This window comes from Xiphias gladius, chromosome 6 (assembly GCF_016859285.1).
Source record: "Xiphias gladius isolate SHS-SW01 ecotype Sanya breed wild chromosome 6, ASM1685928v1, whole genome shotgun sequence".
NCBI lineage: Eukaryota > Metazoa > Chordata > Actinopteri > Istiophoriformes > Xiphiidae > Xiphias > Xiphias gladius.
The window spans coordinates 7,647,190-7,674,828 of record NC_053405.1 but is presented as its reverse complement, the minus strand read 5'-3'; the positions used below and the strand labels follow the sequence as shown (position 1 = coordinate 7,674,828).

At 41.1% G+C, this 27,639-nt stretch overlaps 1 protein-coding gene across 5 annotated transcripts in view; it reads right to left on the bottom strand.

Annotated features, from left to right (window-relative positions):
- lrp8 (low density lipoprotein receptor-related protein 8, apolipoprotein e receptor) overlaps positions 1–27,639 on the bottom strand; it is a 175,445-nt gene that overhangs the window by 18,342 nt on the left and 129,464 nt on the right. For all 5 annotated transcript variants that reach the window (XM_040128434.1, XM_040128436.1, XM_040128432.1 and 2 more), the window contains 8 exons: positions 25,708–25,827; positions 24,299–24,424; positions 16,591–16,762; positions 12,746–12,970; positions 11,828–11,946; positions 10,032–10,171; positions 3,951–4,092; positions 154–306 (listed from right to left, as the gene is read on the bottom strand). In XM_040128434.1, the coding sequence (XP_039984368.1) occupies positions 154–306; positions 3,951–4,092; positions 10,032–10,171; positions 11,828–11,946; positions 12,746–12,970; positions 16,591–16,762; positions 24,299–24,424; positions 25,708–25,827 (1,197 nt within the window). The remainder of the gene's footprint in view (positions 1–153; positions 307–3,950; positions 4,093–10,031; positions 10,172–11,827; positions 11,947–12,745; positions 12,971–16,590; positions 16,763–24,298; positions 24,425–25,707; positions 25,828–27,639) is intronic.

The following is a 27,639-nucleotide window of genomic DNA, read 5'->3' as shown; positions in this document are numbered from 1 at the left end:
CAGTCCAGTTTAATATCCTTATGGCCTAACACTCCATCATGTCACTGTGATTGTAGCAATGGAGACTCCATGTGAAATTTCTCAGGAAATTCCTTTTAATTAGGTTTGTTCCCGGACTGTGTGATTTATTGGTTCACAGTGTGACTGACTTACCTATAGCACAGCGCCTCATGTCCGGTCCCAGTTCCTTGCCATCAGGACAGGCACAGGTGTACTTGGGGGAGTGATCTGTGATCTGAGGGGCCTTCAGACAGAGGTATTCACAGCCACCGTTAGGCAGACTGCCTATATTGCAGGTGTCAGGGGCTGGAGGGATGTAAGCACAAATAGAAGATGATTACAAGGGTTTGGGGAAACACGATTTTGTAATTGGTTCCTTACAAATAAATGAAATAAAATAAATGAATCCTTTTATCTTTACACATTCCACAGCCTTGTATCTTCATCGAAAACCACAATTCATAAACCTTTATATTATTTATATTTTATCAACATTTGATGCTTTTCCCAAATGTGTGCAGCAAATTGAAATCTAATGTCAGTGCCAGGGTGACGTGCACAAAGGTTTACATGTCTTGTAGACTGGAATAGTCAAGAGGAAAAGAATATTAAGAATTGAAGACAGAATCCCAGTTTTGGGTCCCGGTCGGTAGCATCAAAGTAATTGTGAAGTGAATTCAAGTCCACCTTCAATTTTTGACAAAGCTGGTACTGATGTGGACGATTTTGTGAAGACAACCGCAAAGAAAACTCTAAGCCACAAAGGTTACTATGAAGCTAAGTTTAAGCACAAAATCCTCATATGACTTAGTAAACCAGAATTTTTTTGATTTACTTCACTGTGTTTTTGGTTATTAAACCTGTATAGTCTAAATGTGGTCATTTTTCAATGTCTTGAAATGTGACAACATTGCTGTGGTGCCCTTGTATTGGTGATACTGAACCCTAAATTCAAAAATACCAAGTCAGAGCACAGGGTATTGAGCATTATCAGCCCAGGATTAGAGTTGTAAATATTGTAGTCAGTGTCCAATCAGCAAAAATACAAAAAGTACCAAAAGTACTACTTGCTACTCATTAATCTTATTGTGTACCATACAGCAAGGCAACATAAAACAGATGCTGACACTTTTATAGTGTTTTATTTCGGGACATATATTCATTCCACAACCTACTTTCTGCTTTGATGAAGAGATGCTTAGGTTAACACAAGGATGTCTAAACTTTCTTTTTTAATCTCAATACCCAAATGAAAAATTTACATGTTGTTTCCTTACCCAAGACTCAGAGTAATGAAAAAAATATTGCTACTCTTGTCATGTGGGGAAGCACCAGAATTAGGTCAGGTTGCGGTCCATTCTGCCTCCTGACTTGGTACATAGTTTTAGAGAGCAGCGCATCAGATGAATCGTCAGCCATCAGGGGAAGAAGCAACATCACTCACACAGTGAGATTTAATAAGATGGGAATATATGTGTGCTTCGGTACGGTATCTCGGCATAAAAAGCACAGTGCAGTGATATGGACAGCTGTCTAAATTAAATTCTTAGAAGCTCCAAATATACTCTATACCTGCTTTTCACATTAAGAAGAAATGAAGCTCTTCGGGAAAAGCAAGTCTTTGAAATGCCAGGACGCACTATGACAATGCATTTTAATTCTTATCTGCAGGGAATAAAAGGGGAAGAGTGGGAAAAGGAAAGGAGAATAGTGGAGAGAAGTCAAAGACCAGAAACAGAGAGAAAAGGAGGCAGCAAGGAAGGATAAGTAAGGACAGAAAGTAAAGGTACAGAAAGCTGAAGATAGGAGGACTAAGATAAAAAAAATTATGTTTTGAAGCTGCAGTAACTCCAGTATTCACTCTTCTCCTTCTGCATTGCCTCCCTTACTAGAAAAAGAACTAAACAGGGAACTTAGGCTTCAAAGCACAGCTGGATGATAGTTTCACTTATTGCTTGCGGTTGTATGCCTCCGCCAACCAGTTAAGTTGCAGTTTACATCTATATCTGTCCACACTCATATAATATATGTAGTGAAGACTTCGAAGGGATTTAATAAAGGGATTAAGTGTTATTTTTGATTTGTGATATAAGGATATATAAATAAAATCGATTTGACTCGACGCTGTTAAGCTTTGTTGTTCTTGTTCTGCTGTATGTCTACTGTGTTAGTGTGTAAGTTCACTGAGAGAAACAAAAACACAGTCAAATTCCTGTAATGGCCAAAAAGTGCAGAACATTATGATGTGACAGCGAAGTTGACCTTTGACATTTTGGATATAAAGTGTCACCACGTCACCATTTTATCCTACTGTACATTTGTATGAAATTTTTTCATGATTAGCGTATGAATTCTTGTTTTATGGCCAAACATGTGTTTGGTGAGATCACAGTGACCTTGGCCTTTGACCACCAAACTCTAATCACTTCATCCTCTAGTTCAAGTGAACGTTTGTGCCAAATTTGAAGAAATTCCCTCAAGGCGTTCCTGACATATCGCTTTCATGAGAATGGGATGGATGGACAAACCGAAAACAAATAAGACAAAACAAAGACAGGATAGGAAGAGAGGAAGTCTGTCAAAAAATAAAGACATGTTGAGTGGGGTACCAGAAGATATTGGAACCATTTTGTGTGTGAATGTAAGGAAGTGTTTCGTCGCAACCAGGCATTAGTGATCTTCCTTTTTGTGGTTTGATTTTGTTCAGACATATGTACTATACTTGCTGAAAGATTAAAAATGATGTGAAAAGTAAGGGAAAAGAAGATAAAACTATGAAAGAAATTGAATAGAAGAAGTTGGCCATTTTGCTTCAGTCAAGATCACATTGTATCAAGTATTTCACTTCTCAATGATAACAGTATCTAGAGTTCATTACCTCCGCCAAGGAGATTATGTTTTCACCTGTGTCTGTTGGTTTATTTGCTTATTTATAAAAGTACTGCGATTGAGTACCAGATTGAGTACCAGATTTGCACCAAACTTGTGGCAAACCAACCGGTGGATCTGGTTAAAGGGGCAGATCCAGGAATTTTGTATCACTTTCCTTAACATTGTGAAATTGGGCATTTTTCAAAATTTTCCTCAAAACTTGGCCTCGGCGGGGGGATGCGCTCTGCTGTCTGCCATTCTAGATCAGTATGTCTTCATTTAGCCCGGTTAGGCCTGGTTGTTTTATGTTTTGCTTTTGTTGGCATTTTGGAGAAAACATGCTTAATTCTGTGATATCTCTTTGAGCAGAACTCTTGATTTATTAATGAGAGAATGCAATTAGCTCCCTACTGGCACTCAGACAAGACTGCTTTGAGCTCTGAGTGAGGGGAGAAAACAAAGCATGAAAACAGACTCACACAAACAAATTGCTAGAACACACCGAAACACACTAGCATACTCACACACCTGGGAATGCATCCATGCTGGGAAAAACAACAAACACATCATTTGACTTGTCTAGCACACCCATCAGTGTAATCACACATATCGGGTTATTTGCTCATTGTTTCAGTGAGTTTCAATCCTGAAACAATCTTTTGGTCTATACATGGATAATTCAAGGTTTTGTTGGCAAGGTCTGCAATATTGAGATGATTTTTTGATATACTTGTCATGTTGTTTGGGTCTTCACATAAATGAAGTAAACATTATACCTAACGACTTACACTGGGCAAACACTTGAAAGGATCTGCACTCTCACACAGGAGTTTTCACTTATTCTGGCTGATTAGGCCTATTCTCTGGTTAACGTTGGGGGGGGCTGCGAACTATGTGAGGTCTCTAAACTCCAACGAGAATGGTATATGGAGCAGCCATGATCAGAGCCCACGATGCCCAATTTGCAATGCAAGCCTGTCACCTGTAGTTCCTCATCTAATAAGTTCGCTATGGTTGCTTCATCTTTTGCCACACTACCCTGCTGCTGTGTTTCTCAGAATTTTTCATGCATGTCTTACCCTTTGGCTGCCTCTGTTCATGAAACACCACTAGATCCAGGGGATTGTTGAGGTGCTCTGCCACCTTCGCCACATCACGCCCCGTCAGTCGGTTGACGCTGTATATCGCTTCATCCTCCAAGTCCGTCCAATATATGCGATCCTACAGAGGAAGAGAACATGAGAGTCAAAAAGATACATACAGGCATGCTAGCTGCTGAACCCTGACACTGAAAAAAAACAGAAGACAGATGTAAAATCCAACAGAACCATTTAAAGACGTAGAAAGTGGTTTACAGGTCTGTTGCTTGTTGCCATGACAGAGAGGTCTGCATAATGTCTACGCAGGATCTTAACCTTATTGTTCAAGTATTGTTTGTTTTGCACTATTCCAGCTGGGGTGGTATTTCTGGCTGATTTTTAACCTAATAGCTGAGCAGCAGTCAAGATGAGCAAAAGGTAGGGATTTTGTTACCAGCACACTATAACTGGAGTTGTGAATAGAGGAGCATCCTCTGAAGCAAGCTAGCCCCCTGTATCCTCTGATACTTTCTGCATCCAGCACTCAATCCTGACAATTTATTAATGCTGAGCAAATAATACTTCTGGCAATATGTTTTGTCAAAATGTAGTACCCCTCCTTGCATTATGAGAAACCTCACTAGAACTACTAATTAAAGATTGTGAAGTGATAAAGATTGTATTGATGCTATCTGCTATTTGTATTTTTAGCTATCTTAATTATAAATGCTATTTAACAAATTTAATGAAACAAAGGAGGTTTGGCATCTGTTGGAGATGGTTAATACTCGAGTCAAAATAACTTCTGCCTTTTCAGTTCACATTGCATAAACAGACAAAAAAGTGTTTCCCACAACAACAGCTGTCTTTTACTGTACAAAGAAAAACATGTTTAACTCTGCAAGGAGTTTGTCCCCTGGAGAAAAACAACATCAGAGCTGGTAGTTTGTTGTAAAAGCTTAAAACAACTCGTGTTTATGCTCAGTGCCAAATGAGGAAGTAGCAAGACACTTGTCAGACAATGCATTTGTGGTTCTAGCCATGCGTCAATCATAAGCAAGTAGCAATCAAGTCTTAGCTGCCTAAAATCAACCATAATAGTACCATCGGAGTAAAACCAAATAACACTTACATTATGGAAGACACTGATATAGTATGGATCAGGACGTGTTGGTGCTGGTATACTAATCTGGCCGCCATATGACGTCCATGATCACTGCTTGCCTGGTACATATACTGACACCTTCCTGTTTCTCCCTATTGTAAAAGTCCCTTTTGTAAAGTAAAAAAAAAACAAAACAACAACAACAAAAAAACGTGTTCCTCCATTAGCTGCTTCTATTCACCTGGAAATAAAGGAATAAACACATTCTACCATCTTTCACTTTATTCTCAATTTCTCTTCCTCTTTCTAACCTATTCACAATTCTCTTTAGTGATATTTCAGGATGACAGAATACGGTACACGGTTTCCACAGCAACCGCAGACTGCCTTGTCTATGCCGACACACATCAATTAAGAAACACACAGAAAATGATAGCCAAGAGAACACACTGACATGCTGAGATCACAGGAAGGTTAAAGAAGAATGAAGAGACAATTCAGGAGGTCGGTGTGAGAGAGAAATCATACAGGATAGCTACAGTGATTCATGGTAGCTCCTATATGTATCTTTTCATTCGTCTAAGGTTGTGTTTACAGTTTACGGTGGTCTCTTTAAAAGGTCAAGGACCTGTAGGGGGCAACCACATTTTTTTTTTCTAGTGTGTGTGTATATATGTAGGTATGTGCATCTCTGCGTGTGATTCAGTCATAGCTGTAATCCACGATCTCCTTTTGTGCTGGGCTATCAGTGGATTTAACCTTTCCCTCACCTTCTCCTTTTCCATCTTTCACTGAGCTCTCTATCACTCCATCTTCCCCTCTCTAGGATTCAGATAACCTTTACTCATATGACAGCAGTGCTGAAACAATGAAAGACAAATATCAGCCATGTTGATAAAACAATACTCAAACATTCCATCTCTACTCTGCCTCTTTCTTTCTTTGTGCTTGTCCCTCTCGGTCTCTCTGTCAGTCTCTACCTCTGTTTTCCCTTTCAGTTTCTCCAGCGTCAGTCTCCTCTCCTGTCACTTTTTCTTACCTTGAAGGCTTCAGAAGGCAGCGCAGACCTGAGCAGGTCAATGCTCCTCATTGTAGGATCAAGGTGAATCTTTCAAAGGATAGGCCAAAACTACAAATGCCCACGCACAAGCTTTCCTGAACACCTGGCATTGCATCACTTCAGTCAGAGCTGTCCTCCTTTGGTTATCAGGGAGATGAGCGTACATCTAAATAGATGTGGGGTTTTTTTTAGTGTCAAGTGGAGAACGGCCCTTGATGATTTTGTCATGATTCTGTCCCAGAAGAACAAATGCTGGGACCTTTTGACTGACACATCTGCCTGATGAGCTTTTGGTGCCTCCTGTCTACTTAGATGTCATGCCAGAAAACTACAAATGAAAGCTCAAACAAAGCCAACCCACTCAACTTTTGAAGCCTTTGATTTGTGGGGTTTGATTTATATTCTTTTGTTGTATCAATCCAAGTTATAAAATATTAATGTCGGCTCGGTGTTAAATCTGTGTAGGAATCAAATAGGGAGACATTTTCTGTTAATCTCTGCTAAGCTGCAAAAGAGTATTAAATCCTTTTCACATGCATGGTACACCCACACAGGTCTTTCCAGTTTAGCTGATTAGACCTCTTTCTCTGGACTGTAGGTGTGGCTGATCACACATGTGGAAGTCTCTATGAATATTCACTTCAGCTCTCATTTAATTGATCCGTGTGATTGATGAATTCAAGAATGTGTTTACTGTTTTGGTGCGAGCACCAACCAGCTCTGGCAGACGATATTTCTTCATCACATCAGTAATACCTGTTATGTCAAATCCATTTTTGGTGCTGAGTGCTAGAGAACTTTGTTTGGCTCAAGGCAAATATGACCAAATTTTGTCGGACCTGTGTGGATGCATGGCAAAAGGGACAAACATGCACTAAAACCTTTTCTTTTCACTCTTCCTGACCATATTTTATTTCTTTCAATCAACATCCTCCTCTCTGCTTCTTCCTCCCCAACGCATCTCCTCTTCTCTTGTAACCTCTCTAGTCAAACAAAGAGGGGATAAAAAGTAATGCAATGATACTGAAGCTAGAGAAAGGGAAAACATTACTCTCTGCATGTCTCTTATCTACATTTCCTCAGGGCTTGGTGTCTTGGCGGGGGGTGGACACTGCCTGAAGGTTTTGTATGTGTGTGTCTTTCTATTAGTGTGTTTGGTGGTGGCATGCTCAGACTTTGTAGGAACCCTGTGTCTTTCCTCTTTAGTGTTAAGAAACATTAGTACATCAGCTCTAATGTGAAGTTTGGAGATGAAGCGTTTAAAACACAAATTTGTACTTCACATCCCTCACGTGCTCATAAGAGCCACTGTAAGGGTATATATTTATAGATAAGGATAGCTTATGAGTGGAGATATCATGCTTATGTATAACTAGAATTACCGCCTTGTGGTTGTCTGCCTCCGCCAACCGGTCAAGTTTCAGTTTCCATGTCTGTCCAGACTCATATAATATATATAATGAAGACTCTGAAGGAGTTTAACAATGATATTAAGTGTATCTTAATTAGCATATGAACTCTTGAATTATGGCCAAAAGCGCGTTTTGTGAGGTCACAGTGACCTTGACCTTTTGACCACCAAAATCCAATGTCCACGTGGAACGTTTGTGCCAAATTTGAGGAAATTCCCTGAAGGCATTCATGAGGTATCATGCTCACGAGAATGGGACGGATGGATGAACCAAAAATAATAATAATGAAACGTGACTCAGTGGGAGATTTTTGTGCATCTGAGAATTCACACTATTTTCCCATTGTTTCATCATATCCTCACATTTGGGAAGCTGGAACCAGGCAATTGGTGAAAAAACTACTAAAATGATTAATCGATTACCAATATATTACCAAAATTTTATGTCAATCAACTAATCAATTGATTGAATAATTACTTTTGCTCTTGCCAGATTCATCCCCTGCAGCAGTGCAAAGATGCCTGAAAACCCCCGTTTACATTGAATAAAACCCCCAAAACTCAATGATTTTTACGTTTCTTGTGGCATTAAACCAAACCTCATCAAAAACAAAAGGACCAAGACCCCGGGGCAAAAATGCTTCCTTGAAGCAAATTTCCCAGATAAGACACAAACGAACTTAGATGAACCATAAAGGTTCTGTGTTTCAGTTCACAACTGGAACCAGCCAACTCTGGAGAAACAAACTTCCCGTTATCAGCCTGTTGGGACCAGGACAACCTGCTGCATGACTAACGGATTTGTAATTTGTTCCGTATCATAACCAGAACAGAACAAAGACCAGAGGAGCTGGGAGCTATTAATCTCCAGGGATGAACTTTCACTGCTGCCTGAAACATTGGTTTTATTCATCTCTTTTACACTTACGCACACACAAACACACACACGTAGGCACAATCAGTTGGACATGATGGATGTCCCCTCTTCCCTTTGCTTCTCATCATAACAGTGTGTACAGCTGATTACATTTCACCTCCCTCTTTCTCCCCCTCATCCTCACTCTCTTCTGGTTCTCTGGCTCTCTTTTCCACCTCCCACGCCATCTATACTTGATGGGCTCTAACAGACTGACCTACTCCTGCCTCAATAAATACAACCAAATTCGTTTCATTGATTGCTGTATTCTACTGTGACTCTACACTCACTAACCCTTGAAAAGATCAATCCTTATCTGGATTTATCCAGCTACTATACTTTAAAAACATCTCCATCTCCCATTTCTTCTCGGTCAATGTCTTACTCAGTGAATGCTCCTCCGATGACTTCTCTCTCTTCCTCAACTTTTTAAGCTTGCACACTTCTCTCACCACTTACTCACAAGTATACCCTGAAAATACCAGTATGTGCTTCATATAGTGACAGGCGACACTGCAGGTGACCCTTAATGACATGAAGTAGTCATCAAGAACTTACATGTATTTGTTTTTGCTGCCAAATATTAACAACTCCAGTTCAACAAAAATAACACCATAACAGCCAAAACTCATGTCCAATGCCTAAATTTGGCTCCTTAAAATCCAGAAGTGCACGGCCAAGGAGGGAATCAACAAATATGATATGAGAGTTTTCCACTCAGCAGAAAGCGAGGACAGACCTAGTTTTCTGTGTGTATCTACAGTATCTTTTGGAGTTCAAATAAGGACATTAGCATCTTCTTTGTATTTCAGGTAGAGACCTCCTACAAACACTGCCAAGTGTTTGAAGGAAATCCTTGCCAAGTCCCTGAATGTGAAAATAAATCAATTATATTTATACTGTTTTTCAAGGTTATTATTCTCTCATTTTCTTTTTAAGTTATGTGCTCAGCCTCATTTAAACTGTTAAAGCAATCTGGTTGAAATTCATTTGACCCCTTTGCTAAAACAGGTTGTATTATTTATTTATTTGTTTATTACTTTTTTGTTTTTGCTTTTTTTTTTGTGATTTACGATAATTTTTATCGCACAAGCACAAGGGGGATTTTAAATACATTTTTATAAGGCAAAAACCCTTGTGGTGCACTTAGATATTTTAATTCTTTAACAGTCCCATCTTCAATCCCAACAGGAAAGATATCCTCAACAAAAATGAGTTTTCAAAACAATCTCTTATCTAAACTGCATCACCCCCTGACGATAATGTATCCGATTAAAAAATATAAATGATGTATTACCCATCTGATGCAAGAGTTTCTGTCACTTTTCTATCGCAACGTGTCGGCATGAACTAAAAGCAATGACTGCCCAGAAAATCAATCTAAAAACATCTGGTATGCTTTGGAAAATGGACAACACTAAACAACTAGTTAATGGACTAATACAAAAGACACAAAAAATAGGTATGGTGCTTAATGGTTACATGTTACTACTTGTACAAACAAATTAGCATATTGCGGGACCAAAGCTTTCCAATACCATTTGTTGCACTGATAGTGCGGCTGTATTTTAATCTCAACCTTTCCATACCTCAAACACGGTGAGGGCAAACGGGTGTCCCAGGTGGTGATGAGAGGACAGCAGCACTTTGCGGTTGTCTCCATTCAGATCCACACTAGACAGCAGGTGCAGCTTGGAGTCCACCCAGTACAGACGCCGGTTGGACAAGTCTGTGTGTTTGTGTGTGTGTGTTTGGGGGGGGGGGGGTGAAGGAAGGAGAGGGAGACGAATGGAGAGAGAGGTCATTCCAAGAGAAAAGGCCTAGACTGAGTGGTATATGATTGTAATGGCCCAGTAGCTACACAATCAATCTTCTTTGACATGACGGCTGAGACCCTGCGCTGAGAAAACACAGATGTGATTGTAATATTGCCAGTTGACTTCTTTGCTAGGAATGTGGATGTGGACGTGCCCTTGAGCAAGCTGATTAGTCTTGCTGGACTTATTTTAAAGGGTAAAGTCAGTGTTCTACAATTCTCTATCCTTGTATCGGTCCCAAACACTGTTTACATTAGGGCTGCACCTTTTGTGTGCGTTTTCTATGGGGCACAGAGCAGTGCAGTGCTTAGCTTGAAAATGTAGACTGCATTGTATTTGACAGCGAAAGACGTGCTCCTAGTATGACTTTGCTTTCATAAGTTCTAAGAAACACTCACATATGTGGTGGTGTTAACATGAAAAAGTGTGCATGAATAAGGAACTGCAGATTTTCCTCCACATATTTCCTCTCTAAAATTTTGCCATTTATTAGTAAACAGTTTACAACATGAACGTCTAAAAAGTTGAAACCTCTCCTCTGCCGTTAAAACATGGCTTAACATACATTCAATAAAACATCATGAATATGGCCCATCTTAAAAAACTAGAAATTAGCTATGCAGTAATTGGTGTAGACATTTATTCCATTTCCACAGTCAATAAAAATATCTACCTGTATATTTTTGACTGATTAGTATTTTTTTGTTTTTGTCAACCATCTCAGCGATTTTAACCATCACGAGAAGTGAACAAACTTTAGTAGTCATCAACATCGTCTCATCAAAGACAATAACAATACTGACTTTCCTTAATATATTTTCCTAATATGTTCTTTAAAAGCAGGCATTTGATCACATGCTACTGGCAAGTCAGCTGAGTAAACTGAAAAGTGACTGATTGAACATCATGCCAAGGAGAAACCGAGAAACCAAAGAGCAATTTTCATTCAGAAATTCATCTGTCCTGACTTAGACAATCAACCGCTCTGCTCTCTTCTATGAAATCAGTGTCCAAGGGAAAATAATCCACCCTTTCTCCCACAGCAATAACAGTGCAACTCTGGCCAACTCTCTCATTCGTTTTACTCTAAAAAAATAATTTGTTTTCATACAGATGCAGCGACACCTCAATTCCACAGAGTGTGGCAACTGTGCGCCTCTCTTTCTCCTCAGGCAAGGGCAGCTGAGAGAAATTGGCTGGTGCCGCGGAGGGAGTTGAAAGGGATGATGGGAGGTATCGACGGCACATAGCGTCTGGCTTATTAATTCAGAGGCCTGTGTTCGCTTTTTGATTGATGAGAGCCAGACACGAACTGAGCTGCTATAACAATAAGAGCTACTCAATGTTCCCACAAGTATAGACGTTTTTTTTCTCTCAACTCTTTGTTTTTCTTTTACTCTGTCAGTTTAGTCTCTTTTCTAGTGTATAATTTAGTCATATTTTTCTGTCTCTACAAAAGTAATATCAGCATTATAACTTTTTTCTTCTTAAAACTGCTCTCAGTACTGACTGGTTTTCCTGTCCCCGTATCCTCATATAGTTTTCTCTGCGCTATTCATTGTCCTTACCCAGGGTGATGCCATTGGGCCACTCGATGTGCTCAGACACCAAAACTTGTCGGTCCACTCCGTTCATCCCAGCCTTCTCAATTTTGGCCTGGCCTCCCCAGTCTGACCAGTACATAAACCTGTGGGAAGATGTGCTGACATGTTAGATTTTTGGGGGGGGGGTCTTTTCAGTAGCAGTGAATAGATTTTCATATGCGATGTCACACACAATTATTACAAGATAATATACTAATATCAGACTGAATATACTAAATTTTGTCACACACCGTCCCTGTTTGACTTACTCTCTCATTTTTCACTCCAAAATCAAATTGTTTTACGGATGACGAAGGCCTTGAAGACACTGAAGGAAACTATGCAAAACCGCAGGTACTTTAAACTTGGCTTTCAAGTGTGTGTGTGTGTGTGTGTGTGTGTGTGTGTGTGTGTGTGTGTGTGTGTGTATGTGTGTGTGTGTGTGCTTGCGTGCGTGTGTGCGTGCGCCTGTGAAACCTGTGAAAGCCTGGCTTCATTTACATGTATTTCATGCGAGTCTGGCTTAGAAGAGTTGTGAAAAGAGTCCTTTGGGGAGCTCAAGACATCCAAGACAAAGAGAAAGAGGCAGATAGAGCAGAGAAAGAGTCACATTGTGTCTGCAAATAATTGTTAAGCTGTTTAATCTAACAGATGGCTGCAACACTACAGATAACTTGTTATGGCGTAGTAAGCCTACTCTTTGACAAAATTTCTCTTCTACATAATAACATTGGCTTTTACCCTATTCAGAGAATGACAATGATAGCCACAGGCGTGTTCAACCACCCTGCCAGTCCCTCCTTCCCGACCTTGCAGCGCACATCCTTTGCTCTACTTTTGCTCAACTTCTTTGCCCTCTTTAAAAAAAAAACCCCTCCCCACCCTTAACCATCTCCCACTCACCCTTGTTGTGGATCCACTGCGATGGCCCGCGGCTCGCTCAGCTCAGTGGCTATCAGCACTTTTCTCTTCCTGCCGTCTCCCGTGGCAACGGAGATGCTCTTGTTGCCCGAGTCGGTCCAGTAGATGTTCTTATGGACCCAGTCGACCGCCAGGCCCTCGGGGGAGTGGAGCGAGTCGATGAGCGTCACCTGCTGCGATGAGTCACTGGCCTTGTTGATGTAAGCACTGGTGGACGGTAGAGGAGAGGTGTGTCGGACAGTGTTAGGGAAATTATGGAAAAACCCCACAATTTGGGAACATGCAGAAAAAGGGAGACAGACGACTAATCCGTCACAAAAGCTGTGCTTGCTACACTTGTTGCTGTCTATTCTGGTTTCCTTTTCTTGTGAAGAAAGAGGGAGAGATTTGAGTGTACTATGTACCTTAGATACCTATTCAGACATGGTGCGTAACAGGCATTCTCTGCTCTAGATAATGCTATGTCAGGGGCACCCAAACCTGACACCTCTGTTACAATCTCAGCCCCCCCACCAAACAGCACATCCCAGAGAGAATGAGTCTGTCTTTATCTATCAGCAGCTTACAAAACAACCTGCCTCTTTCTCTGTTTTCCCATCTTTGTCCGTCCCTCTCTTGTGCTCCTCAATTTCTTTCATTTTTTCTCTAGCTTCCCACTCACTCACTCTGTCCATTCCTCTGTCCCCATTTTTGCTTTTTCCTTTTCCCCAGCTCCCTCATCTCCCTCACTACATATATCTTCAGACATAGCACATTATTGTTCCCCACTACATAGCGGCTATAAAACAAGACAACCTTGTTAAAAGGGTTGGGAAACCCCCCCGTCCAAATTTACAAGAATAAAGATGAAATGTATGGGTGGGGAGAGGCAGCTTAACTAAAGAGGAGGCTGCTGAGGCAGTTGGAGTGAGGGATGAGCTAGAGATGGATGAGTCAGAGACTTGGGAGCAGATTGCATTGTTAATTACTCTTTTCCACTCCAGACGTCTTCATCATGGGGGGAAAAGTTAGCCGGCTGCCGTCTTGTGATAGATAATCCAAGGCTGCTCTCTCGCGTCCCAGGGTTTATTACATGGATCCAACACCTGTCTCTCACTCAGGGGGCAAATTAAGATGAGGGAGCAATATGGACGTGGATGAAATCTCTCATGTCACAGGTGCAGCAGTTGTCTATTAGAACTCCTGATCACAAACAACCCTTGCGATAAAAATACTAATTTACACAAATTCAGTCTGAAAGATACCACACTGTGACAGCATGTTTTCTTTTCATGTGTTACGACCCCCATTCCCTATGAAACTCTTTTACAACTCCCAGAGTACATATTCTAGCTGATACATCACCCACAAATTATTGTAATTACTCCAATATTTTACTTTACCACAATATATATTTTCACACACTTGTATTATCAATTACTATTATTATTCACTATGTAGTTACTTTTAGGTAAAAATTGTTACATAGACTGGGACGAACAGGTTGGAGAGCTGAATAGAGGGCAGGCTGTAGAGAGGAATAAGACAGAGACAGATGAGTCCAAGACCACTGAGCAGATTGCATCTTTAATTGGCTGTATTATTGTTTGCAACAGACATCTCCATCAGGGGGAGAAGTTAACAAGTCATTGACCCGTAGCATGCTAATTACTATGAATTAGTCTGGCAAACCACATTGTCGCGTGGAGGGACAGTGAAGAGAAATCACTTTTATATACACTGCTATTTCTGTTTGATAAAATTCATCTTTATCAGAGGGAAAACTACTTCACTGGAAAGTAAGATGCCTGAGTAGGAGGTGTGATCAATCATGTCATTAGCATTTAGATTCAAGGTTTTCAGCTTTTTAAAACAACTGCAAACAATGGAGGCAGTCAAGCATTCTTGAAACATTTTTTATATGAGAAGCCAAGTAACGACGAGGCAACTTTTTTTTCCCCACACGTCATAGTGACAAGAAACACTCTAAAGTGGAGATGAAACAGAAGTTTTTTTAAGGCAGGTGAGTGGTAGCCTAATTAGAATGGTCTGCAATATCGTTTAACTTCATTCATCATTCATTATTAAGCCTGTTCTTGCTAGCTGATGATACTACTGCCTCCAATTAGTAGTGAGTGACGTACGTGCCCAGCCAAGTCATTTTCAGTGAACACAAGAGTTGCTGAAGCAAGTTGTTGGAGCAGTTTATGTTTTTCACAAAGGCCAAAGAAATATGTTGATTAAGAGTTGTTATTTCTGTAAGTTACCTTACAACAACCTGCACAGATGTGTCACAGTCACCGATGCTTGTGGCCATTTTAGTGCTGCCATCTTTCATGGATGTAACTTGGTAGCCAGTTAGCTATAAAGAAATATGACCTCGCTATTCTCTATCCTGCAAACTAAGCTCTGGTTTTTTGATTGTCTCTCTAATTGGGGTAAACAAAAACATCAATAAGCGTAACATGCTACACGAATCAGCAGCATACTTACACTGGGTCGAGGATGTACGTCTATGCATTTGGATGTTTTAAAAATATTTGTTTTTAAAGGATGAAAGGAAGGCAAACACAACCAAGGACAACCAAAGTGCAGCAGATTAAACTGTACAACTACACTTGTTGCTAGGCATTTAAAGTGACTGTGTGTATATGTTTATTTGCTGCTTTGAAAGTAGAGTTTATTATGACAAATTAGTCCATTTGTCCTTTCTCCGTCACGAGCCCTTGAGTGTATCACTGACGTAGTGTAGGAGTGTGTGTATGCACGTGTGTGTAAATATGTGTGTATGCAGATGAGTAATGGTGACTATTCAGGCAGTGAAATTAGAGAGCGCATATGGCTCAGCTGAGATGACAGAAGACCCCTCCCACTACGTCCCACATGTGTGCATGTGTGTGCACGTGCAACTCAGCCATGCAGATGGGCGTCCATGCGCACTTTAATCCTAACACACAGGGGTGTTTGCGTCTGTCCGTATGTCTGTGTGCGCATCATGTACAGATTTCAAGGTGTGACCATTAACGGTCAGGCTTCATCTATCTCTCCAAACAAGAAGAACCACAAAAAACAGCTTTTTATCTAAATTTGGACACATTAATAGCCTAGTATGAATCATTACTGTTATTGTATGGTAATATTACAGCCTGGTGTCATTTTCAGGCGAATTAATGAGGGTAAGCACAGTGAACGGCGATGTGTAACGAGGCTGCACTCTGGTGTGGCACTTTTTCAGAAGAAATAACCCTAAAACCAATTCTTAACCCTCAAAAGGCCCTTTAAAGTTTTTAGGACAAGCCAAAATGTCCTCACTCCCAAGGTCTGAAACTCTAACTGGTCCTCACAAGGATAGAAGTACAAGTGCGCACGCGCACACACACACACACACACACACACACACACACACACACACACACACACACACACACACACACACACACACACACACACACACACACACAGCCAATTAAACAATTACACATACCTACAGTATGTGTATGTGTGAATGTGTATGTTGTCGCACAAGTGTGTGAAGGACACACACACACACACACACACACACACACACACACACACACACACACACACACACACACACACACACACACACACACGAGCCCCCAGGTGTGTCTGTCTCACGACCGGAAAAGCAGGTATGACAGGTTGAGGAAGACAAGATGAATGGATAGAGGAAAAAAAGAGAATGACAGAATAGCTGAAGAGCGAATTAAGAGCGTTATCTAAACTCCTAAAGTCCTGACTCTGTACAGTGCCATTCATGGTTTTTATAGGCCTTAATCATATCACACAAATCATATGTACCGTACAGTGTTTGTGTGTGTGTATACCTGTATATTTTACGATGATATAAATCGCACCAGAACATCCTGTTGGTGGAAACATCTACGTCCAGGGCCACAGCGTTTTGCAAGGTGGGAACCACTTGTGTGTATTCATTCTTCAGCAGGTCAATGCGACGGATCTCATGGCGGTTGGTGAACATCAGGTACGGACTCTTTCCTGATGGAGCAGGATAGACATTAATGTCAAAATAATGTACAGGGACTTCTCTTGAAGAACATTATCGGCCATTTATTTCCTACTTGACATTGGCAAGATGGGACAGGGAGGCCATAGAGCTCAGGGGGTAGGTGGAGACCCTTTACGATCATTAACCTACTACTGTGACCCAAAAGAGGACATCATTCTCAACCCACTCTCTACGAGACATGGGCCATTTACAATACTGTCAGTCATAAATGTAACTGTGTGCATGTGATAAGGGAACATCTGCTGATCCTGACAGTGGCAAACACATTGTTCCACACATTTCAAACCTGTATTTGAAAGGTGACCCTGCATATCTGCATCTTTTCAGATGTGCAATCCACGCTGACAACATGACAACACTCCATGCCAGGGCTGCTCACCGGCGGTACAATTCGATGCAGTTATCTGCTCTCATGTGTTACCACCCAACAAAAAAAATTGTCTGCATTTTAGACTTGATATAAAAGTTTATATGAGTATAAAGGTTTCTCCTGCAATTTTTCTAATAACACTTTAACACAGAAACATTCTTATGTTAAACAGTGATGCTTACATGACATGTCACCTGGACATTGACTGTGGAAACCCCCCCCCTTGGATCCTTTTTTCAACGATTTTGATATCGTGTTCAACTAATTATTCAATGACAACTGTATAACTGTACACCTATTTTAGGTTGGCTATATTTGTATTTGCCTCATGTCTGTGTCCATTTTGACACGGATCAAGACACAGAAGTGTCAAACTCTTTGTCTGTTTGCACTATTAAAGGCTGCAAATCGGTCAGTGTGCTCAAGTCCTTTTTCCTCTATGACTTCAGCAGTACTGTTAAGAACCTACACATACTGTTGTTTACCAAGATACCATGGGCAGTGTTGAGTGTTGATTCTTATTCCCAAGAGGGAAACATAATGTAAGCTAACTGAGGTCTTGTTTCGCCTTTGTACTATTTAGGTCCTAAACACATGTATTGTTAATGATGTGAGCATTAATAAATCATCCAAATAGACCTTCTAAAAAGAAAAATATACCACACACACACACACACACACACACACACACACACACACACACACACACACACACACACACACACACACACACACACACACACACACACACACACACACACACACACACACGCGCGCCTCTATCTTTGTGAAGACACTCATTGACCTAATGCATTCCCCAGCCCTTTATCCTAACCTAAACCTAATTCTAACCTGAACCTTTAAAACCAAGTCTCAACACTCAAACAGCCCTTTTTTATGTTGTGAAGACTGGCCAAAATTTCATCACTTGTCCAAAAAGTCCTCACTCCAAATAGGTCTGTTACTCAAACTGGTCCTCACGCACACACAATTACTCACTCCATAATTCACATGATTATACAGCGCAGGAAAGCAACGCACGCAGTGTGAGAAGTGGTCCAAACTAAAAGCACAGATGGCTTAAAAAGGACACATCCATTTAAAAGCATTGTCTTTGAATGTGTGTGTGAGTGTGTCCCCTGCTGCTTAACTTCATAAGGCACACTATGCTTGTGAATAAAGTAGCCCAGTGACCACAAATAACACACTGTTCTATTTGTTAGTGCAACATTGTGTCAAAACTGTGTTTCTGGGTTCTCATCCTCGGGTCCATACAGTGTGCGATGTTTGCTGGCACATCGGTTACCTGGGGCGCATTTTTCAGCAGCTTCAAGGCCAGCGTGACTCAAGCATTTGAATAATTCTCATGCAGTCGACAAGGTCATCTTCATCAAGGTCAAAAAATATCCCGGTTTGTGCACATGCCCCGCATTCAGTAGAGACACCCAAATATTTTCACCTCACGCACAAACTGTATACACACCCCACTTACAAATCCAGGAAATTTACCCCTAAACCATCTATATCATTCATCAAATTGTACTCCGATAATTTCCCTTTATTTTGTTTTGTCCTGGATTTCTGTCTGTCTGTCTGCCTGTTTTCCTCTTCATCTTCACGCCTACTGATACCGCCTCATCTCATTTACTAGCTCCATTCCTTCATCTTCACTTCTCTCTCCTGTCATGTCACCTTTCACTCCCCACTGTCCAGTAAAGCAGAAATACCACGTAAAGCACTTAAAGAAGAGACAAAGTTGGGTAACAGTCACACCGACATGCGCACGCACACACACACACACACACACACACACACACACACACACACACACACACACACACACACACACACACACACACACACACACACACACACACACACACACACACACACACACAGCCAACCATGCCTCAATAGGTTTCCTCGTTTCCTCAGCCCCGATTTACTACAGGCTACCGCACATGGAGAAAATATTACATTTCTACTACTGTTTGGATCCAATCATTTTCCTCTGACTACTGGGTTTGTAACCATCAATTTCACCTGCTGAGAGAGAGAGAGAGAGAGAGAGAGAGACGGAGAGAAAAGAGAGAGAGAGAGAGGAACGAAGAAAAAGAGAGACAGGCACAAACAAATGTGATGGATGCAGGTAGAGTCAGTGTGAGAAATGAAGTGTTAAAGGATGTAATTAAGAGAGGAAGAAAGAAATAAAAGACGTCAACAGATCAAGTGACAGCAGGGGAAAAAAAAGTCAGGTGGGTGGAGGAAGAGAGAGGAAAGCGAGAACGACAGGATGAAAAAAAGAAACATTTGGAAGTGCTGTCTTTATAATAAGGATTCCCCTGACTCCCTTTTTCAAGACATCTCTTATCCCTCATTATTGCTGTCACAGCAATGTGTCTTCCTCAAAGCAAAAAAACCCTGAGTCACTGTTTTCTTCAGGCCACAGAGATCTCATCAAAAAGTGCAATATTATCTCTCCTCAATAGATCCCAACAGGGCTACAGTCAGCCTTCTTAACAGGAGGAGACTCCCCTAGATATATTTTAATCTGTGCTCCCAATTTAGGGCCGCTCTGTCCCATTAGTCAATTAAGGTAATGTGGTGAAATGATAAATACAGGCCAGGGAAGTGCTTTCAGGTACTGCAGGGGCAATTGATTTGATTTGCACAAAAGCAGATGTTTATGTTGTGGAGACAACATAAAGAGAGAGAAAAATCCAATATAAAGACGGACAGAAATGTCAGAAATAAGAGATTCTGCAGGCTGATGGGGATGTTTAATTGCAGCCAGTGTGAACGAACCCACACTGGTTGAGGTTATTATAATAATGATGTTATGTCTGGAAGTAGACACACACATATAGGTCTGCCCTGCTCTTTAAGAAATACAGACCATGGTATATGATAATGAATAGATGCTGCAGCAGCGAACAGAAGTGAACTTCATGTCGACAACTTGTGTCGAACACCAAAAAGTCACCCAACTTGCTGGCATTCCTCGTGACAAAGCAAGTTATATAACGCTTCACTATATCCGTGGTGTATTTCTGTAGAGTCTCCATGAGAAATTGTCGCGTTTTCTTCTTCTGACTTTCTGTGCATCTGCATTTTAGGGTTGAGACCAAAGTTTGATAGGTCACTGAAAGACTAAGACACAGGATACCAATGATAAATAAATAAGGCAGACAGAATAAAATGTTATAGGCTGGTCCAATAAGAGCCCAAAACTGCGGGAAAAACTTCTGAGATGAGGTTTGACAGTGTACCACAACATCCTGGGTCCCATAGCAAAATCTTTTGACAATTGGGAAAATCTTTAAACCCATTTTGAAAAGTGTGCGCTCAAACTGTCAAGTGTGGCACAAATGCTCTTGGCACTGTGGTTAAGCCTGCAGTACACTGTAGATAAGAGCGAGAACAAGAAACAGGAGAAGGGAACAAGAGCAAAAAAGAACGCAAGACTTTGGTCCAAAGGCAGTTTGTAAATTTCCACTGCATCATTCCGACAGTGTGTCCTGCTTTTATCAGCCTGTTTGTCGGTGTGTACCTGTAATCTGTTCCCACTGTTCTATCATATTGTCTTCGCCCTTACTCTCGCTCACGTCTGTGAACTTTGATTTGACTCCCTTTAAAGGGCTGAGTTGCCTACTGTTGTTGAAGCGCAATTTTATTGTCTGCATGGGGATGTTACATGTATTCAAAAATATTTCAATACGGCCAAGGTTGTCCCCACTCATTGTGATGAGGGACTCTTCAAATCTGCAGGGTCATTAGCAGACCTGCATTTTATTGAATAAGACAGCATTAAAATTGTGTTATTCCATTTTGCATTTTTTATAATGGTAAAAGAATACAAACTTTGACATTGGCAAAACATTTTTCTCCAGCAAGGATACTGCTGTAACTTTCTTTGTGATAAGTGACTGATCAGTTATGACATAAGTAATGACAATAATGAGGAATAACAACATAACACAAAAGCAAAACCTCGTTCGACTCTGAGAAATGAGGGATAGGTCATATTATCCTTTGTGTATGCTTTCATATTTCCATCCATCTCTTACCCTCTCTTGGTCTTTGCCCTTTCAAACTCAGTTTTGTTTGACAGATGACTAAACTGGTCAAGAAATGCTTCCGAAAAAGCCTGCCTGTGCGGATTGGCTGTTACTCTCAACCTCCACCCTTCTCGTACGTGCAGCAAGCTCTTACACGCAAAACAATAATAAGTCAAGTTGAGGACTCGGTGAGTGGCATCACACCCATAAAGGTGGAAACACAAAAACAATGAATGCAATTAGTGTAGAGCAAGGCTTTCTTCAGGGGACTTAATGGACGCTGCAGCGTACAAATACAAACTCACACACACACTCACACTCACACAAATACCAGCTTAGAAGAGGGAATGCATTATGACTCCAACCTGGGACTTTACTTTTAATTAGCGGTGCTAGTGTAACGGTTTCATATGACTCTGAAATCAATCTACAGAGCCAGAAACCATGTGCCAGGATTAGGATGAAAAGTATTTCCTGTACATTGGAGAACATAAAGGGCAGAGGTTTTCGCTCATTTCTGAATAGGTTTTCTCACAATCATCTGCAGAGGCTCATCTTGTACTAAACAAAGCAAACGAAAGTAGGAAATGCAGAAAAAAAAAAAAAATCTACATATGGCATTGCCATTAACGTGACGATGACATTGTGTTGCGCAGCGTGACTCTGAAATGGAAGCACAATTAAACAGCCTGGCATTTTACAGCCTGAACTTCAGTATGTTCAAATGATACTGGCACTTGGCATGCGTCACATCTCTTCACAGAACGCAACGTTCCTGACTTGACAGTCAGTGACAGGGGAATTGTATCTTCTGAATGAATGTTGACACGACATGTGTGAGCAGAATCTAAACTGTATATGTATGCCGACGTCTCTGACCGTGCATGCATGTGATTGGGCATACATGTGTCTAGGAATAGGCTCACGGGCAAATGCACCTTCATTAAGTCCACATTATCTCAGCTTCACAAAGCAGGCATCTCTGTATTTATGCTCCCATCTTCCATTTGTGCCTCTGAATAAATAAACCTCAACATAAACAATAATCCTGTCACATTTTCTGTCTATTCCTCTGTCTGTCTCCTTTGGCAGCTGTAACATGCGCCACAATCAACAGTGCGGATGCAACTCTGCATTACTTCAATGAGCAGAGAGATGTTCATGCAATGCATCCATCTATCTGTCTTTTTTCTCCTTTGCTTACCAATCTTCCCCTCTAACAAATGCCTCGGCTTGCTCTGCCTAACAGTAATAAAGATTCACACAGAGAGACACAAAGCAATCAATGGTGTTTTTTATGCCACTTAGCTTAAGAGTGAGGGCCGGTTTTCTGCTTTAAGCTCTCTCATTACCAGGCCAGTTCACTCTATAATGACTAAACCTGAGACTGATGGCAGTAATCACTAATAACACTCTTCTCACCCGGCAAGAAAAGTTAATTTGCTGTGTAACTCAATCAGTTGGAGGTTCCATTCCCATTGCGAGTACAGGTGTAGTTTCAAGGCATTAATGCTGCCATTGCAAGAGGTTATGTTTCCTGTAGAACTTTATACTGTAGATAAAACACGGATAATGCACTGATTATGGTTTCTAATCCCCTCTACGTCAGCACGTACAGAAAACACCCCTCTATTCTTTTAAACGGAAAGGATATACTGCTCTGCATGCTTTCAGCAGTGTTAGGTGACATAAATTTTACCAAATGAAGGTCTGCGGAAGAAAAAACATCATTAGCTAAGTGGACAAGAGTGATTACAACTATGCAGGATTCTTTGGTTTTCTTTTTGGCACTGTTAGATAGAAAATATACAGTATATCCGCTTTCATCCTAACATCCCTACCCATCAGAAGTTTTAATTTGTCAGTAAAAGTGTTTAAATGGTTGTCGACAGACAGCATCGTTGTTGGTAAAGCCAGCAGTAGCAGACTGAGAATGGGGAGACTGGTGAAAAACACCCAGAATTCACACTGAGCTTTTCAAAAGGCAGTCTTAACTGCAGCTAATGCAGTTGCATTTTCGCTTTAGGCCGACCTTTTTTCAGTAACAATCTTGCCTGGTGCAGCTTTGAGGGCAAGGTTTTATTTTCATTCGTACCACTGTCAGGAAGTGTTTACCCAGGCCAATGAGGGGTACAGACCCTGCCTGTGTCCTATAGTGAGTGGGTAGGCCCCCCCCAACACAACACCCTTCCCTTGACACTCCAGGGGGAGCATAAGCAGCTGCCTGCAAACTTTTCATTAGCGAAGACTCCAGGAAAAGATGGCAAATATTTATCGTTGCACAGATTGCTGTGCAGGGCCTGCATACAAAGCAAGCATCTCCTTGCACAGTGTGAGAACTGTGTGGGATGGGACTCGGTAGTTAGGGGTGCTGGAATGGGAGAGTAAAAGCGTTTTTCCACTGCATGATACCGGCTCAATTTGAGTGTACTAGCTTTTGGCACCAAGTAGTTCTTTTTTTCCACTGCAGATATAGTACCCCCTTAATGTTGTGGCGACACCGCATGAATCTGCCGTGACAGCATCTTCTACGCAACGCATAAAGGAACAACGGAGGATATCGAAGGGATGCTTTTCTTGATTATAGGTAAGTGGCTGTTTGTGAGAGCAAGGATTTATGGGTTGCCATATAATCAATGAATATAGTTTAGAATATAAATATATTACAGGCTAACGTGAGTAGAGTACAGCAGCATGGCTATTTAAAAATGGCAGGTTGGTTCAGGGCGCCCCGTCTTGCATGATAATGATGACGCAGTGAGAGTGACGATTCTCTCTGACCAATGCAGTGCTTTCACATCACCTTTTGGTATTGCGTCAGCTTGCCTGGAACCACGACGGAGGTGATAACATACCAGGTGCCAGGTACTATCCACAACTTTTGCCCGATGGAAAACCAAAGGGGGCGAGTCGAGTTGAGTCGAGTTGAGCTGGTGCCATGCGGTGGAAAAGGGCCATGAGTTGTGTGTATATGAGTAGTTCTCAATTCTCTCATTTTGGTGAGAACATCCATCTATGACAGCGTGTGTCTTTGCCTGCGCAGATGGGTGTGAGCGTGTGTGTGATAAATGGCTCACCTACGGCCTTGCAGGTCTTAGAGGTAGGGTCCATCTCGTAGCCTTCGTAGCACTCACACTTATAATCTCCTTTATAGTTGATGCAGATCTGACTGCAGGCATCTGAATTCTCACATTCATCTATGTCTGTGGAGAGAAACATGACACAAAGAAATAAAGATCAAAACAAAACTATAGAAACACGCATAAAGTCATTTTTTCTGAGGAATGAGAAGTATGAAAAATACGTGTTCAGTATTTAATATGTTAATCTTTCGAAAGAGAATCTTCACTTCAAATGAGAGTCTGATTCTTCCAATTGAATTTCTAGGATTTACTTTATGACTATTGGACCAAGTGCTTCAATAGAAAGGGTGAATTCTTGGTTACTTGGATTTAAATCATTATTCGTTTTTTTCCCGATTCTGATTTCTTTTCTGTGTGTTAGAGGTAATTTTTGACGAATTTTTAAAAACAGCTCTGTACTATACCACTTCTCAGTCTAAGAGAGGATCTGATTGCCGTGTTTTGATGGACTGGACTGTTCTTGATATGAATGATTAGCCTGTCCACAGAATATTTCACTTGTTCACCAGGCAGAAATATTTTCCTGGCTAGTTCATTCAGAACAAAATAGAGACTAAGTCACAGTATGGTACATGTGAACACCTTAAACCAAATAAAACTAAGACAACTGTCCAACATTTTGGGAAATGCTTGTTTGATCTTTTGAGATCAACAACCATGCAATTCTCTGCCTATCAACTCTGTGCAGCACCTCCGGCTACAGTAGATGTTGCCATATACACTCACACAGTGAGCATAGGTCAAAAGCATTAACAATAATAAAGCAAACAAAAAGACAAAAAAATTATAACATTGCTATAATAAATGGTTTCTTGCTGTAATACATTGCAAGAGGGAGCTAAAGAGAGGGTCTACTCTAATCTATTATAGATCCATCCAACAATCTGGACCTGACAACCATGCTATAAAGACAGGACTTGTGAGATGTTGTGTCAGACTCTACAGCCAGTGGTTGTTTGTCAAGAAATACTGTAGCTCTAATTTAAAACTGCTCTTAAATCCCGAATGTCCTAAATCCCAAACCAAAATTTGAATTTCTGCATGTAATAAATAAACAAGATAAAATGTGTAAACATGACTGCTTTGCAGTAGTTATTCTATTCTTTGTGTTAAGATAGACTCACTCCAGACTTGTGTCTATACTGAATACAGAAACTGCCAATAATCTTAAATGGAAATTCTAAACAAGTCATGTCAAACTGTTCCCTTGACCAGAATATGGCCAACAGTAAGGTTAGCAGCCCTTTGAAGTCCAGATCTCTCAGAGCTCTTCAAAGCAAAGGCAAAAAAGGCTTGACAAGGTTTGGCAGTAGTTCTGTCGCAGAACTTATTTTTTTCTTTACCTCCACAAGTCTTTTTGTCCAGGAGTTTGTAGCCAGAAGGACAATCACACTCATAACCAATTCTCCGGTCCCTGCAGATGTGGGAGCAGCCACCATTGTTGTCTGCACACTCATTCAGGACTGCAGAGAGAGGGGCAGTAGGAGGAAGGGTGGAGGAAGGGTTAGGGACAGAAGGGAAGGGATGGAAGCAAGGAAAGAGGAGTTGAATATTGATGAAATAACAACAGCAGGGTTTTGAGTGGAACAATTCTGCCTGCAAAAGACACAAAGAAAGAGTTGGACCTAAAACAAAAAACCACACCACCATAAGCTTGTGTGTATACCAGGTACACAGGTAATTTTTTGCGCATAGTTTTAATCATCCTGCCAGTTAAGATAATTTCGTCCTCTCAGGTCTGTCTGTACACATCAAATTACCACTCAAAAAGAAAAGATAGTGAGCTCAAAAGTGGCAGGAAAACAGTGACAGGGGTATGGGAGTGTGTGTACTGTATATTTATGTGGGGCTGCCTGTGTGTGTGTTCATGGCCCAGAGGCATTGGCTTAGCCAAACGCACCTGGAACCAAACCATGCTCCAACAGGGAGCTTGGCCATGTGTATCAGGTGCCACTCCACTATGAAGCTTATTGTTGCCCAAGCACATGCTCTCCTCCATCCTCTCAAATTTCCTCCTCGTTTTGTTTTCAGCAGATGAGATTGGACTATCTCTATGTCATCCTTCCTCCGTGTCCCTTCCCTTTCGTATCTGTTTCTGCACCTCCATCTATCCTTTTGTCTTTCAGCTGCCCACCAGGGAGTAGAGAGGAATTGCTGCCAAAAGCTAAAGCTGGTACTTCATTACCGGTTTACATTATAGATTTAAGCTTCGAGGCTACAGGTACCGCTTTGAGACAGCTAGACTAGGCGAGAGATGGAAAGACAGAGAGCGAGAATAGAAATCAAGAGAGATTGACATGGAGAGAAAGAGGGAAGTAAGGACCATGAGAAATTAGCATGACATTTAACTAAAATTAAGGCTGAAATTGGTAGGATAGCCAATGCATTCTATCAGATAACAAAAAATCAGCTCAGTATCAACATAATATTAAAGCGAAAGAATGTGAAAACTTGAAGACTTATTTCAACTGATTCATTTTTGTCTAGCAGGACAGCTGCTGTTGAAGCAGGATAATAATGCCCATACTTTTGGAATGACATATTCAACAATCAGGAATGGATCTCATGTTCAAGTAGCCATATACTTTTGGCTTTATACTGCAAGGCTGAAGATATACTTGCTTTTAACTACACGTACGCATGGTGATGGCTGACTCACGTATCTTGACTCTGGAGCGTTCGTCCTGCCTGTCCTCGGAAATTAACGCTATGCGTTCGCAAGATTCAATGTGAACATGAACGGTAGGGACAGTGTGGGGATGTGACATGGTTGGCACGTCAGCAGCGAACAACAATGGCGGAAAGTACTGAAGACATGCTAATAGACCAAGTCTGCAATTACCTGCACCCGTACGATGTGTCATTGTCGCTGCACAGTCACAAACAACACTGACCTGCTTGAGTGTCGCCATGTTTACTGTTTAAGTCATTCAAAGTTGGTAGTTCTATATGGTCTGAGCTCTCTGGTTTCCCCTTTAGAGGTATCCACCAGTAACACGCGTATTACATAGGCAAATACATGAACAATTATGTTCACGACGCAGCTGGTTGTCTACGCGAATGTGTGGTTGAAAAGCAAGTATGTCTCTGGCCAAACTTGACCTTAAGAGAGTTTTGTAAATTCCACTCCTGAGGATTTTTTTTTTTTCCTTCTTCTGTTGACTTGCCCTTCATAAATCCCTTTTTAATCATTTTCCATTGCTTTGGCCTGGCCTTTGTCACTGTCATATTCTCTGGGTTGTGGAAAATAGCAGTTGTCAGTGATAACTTAAACA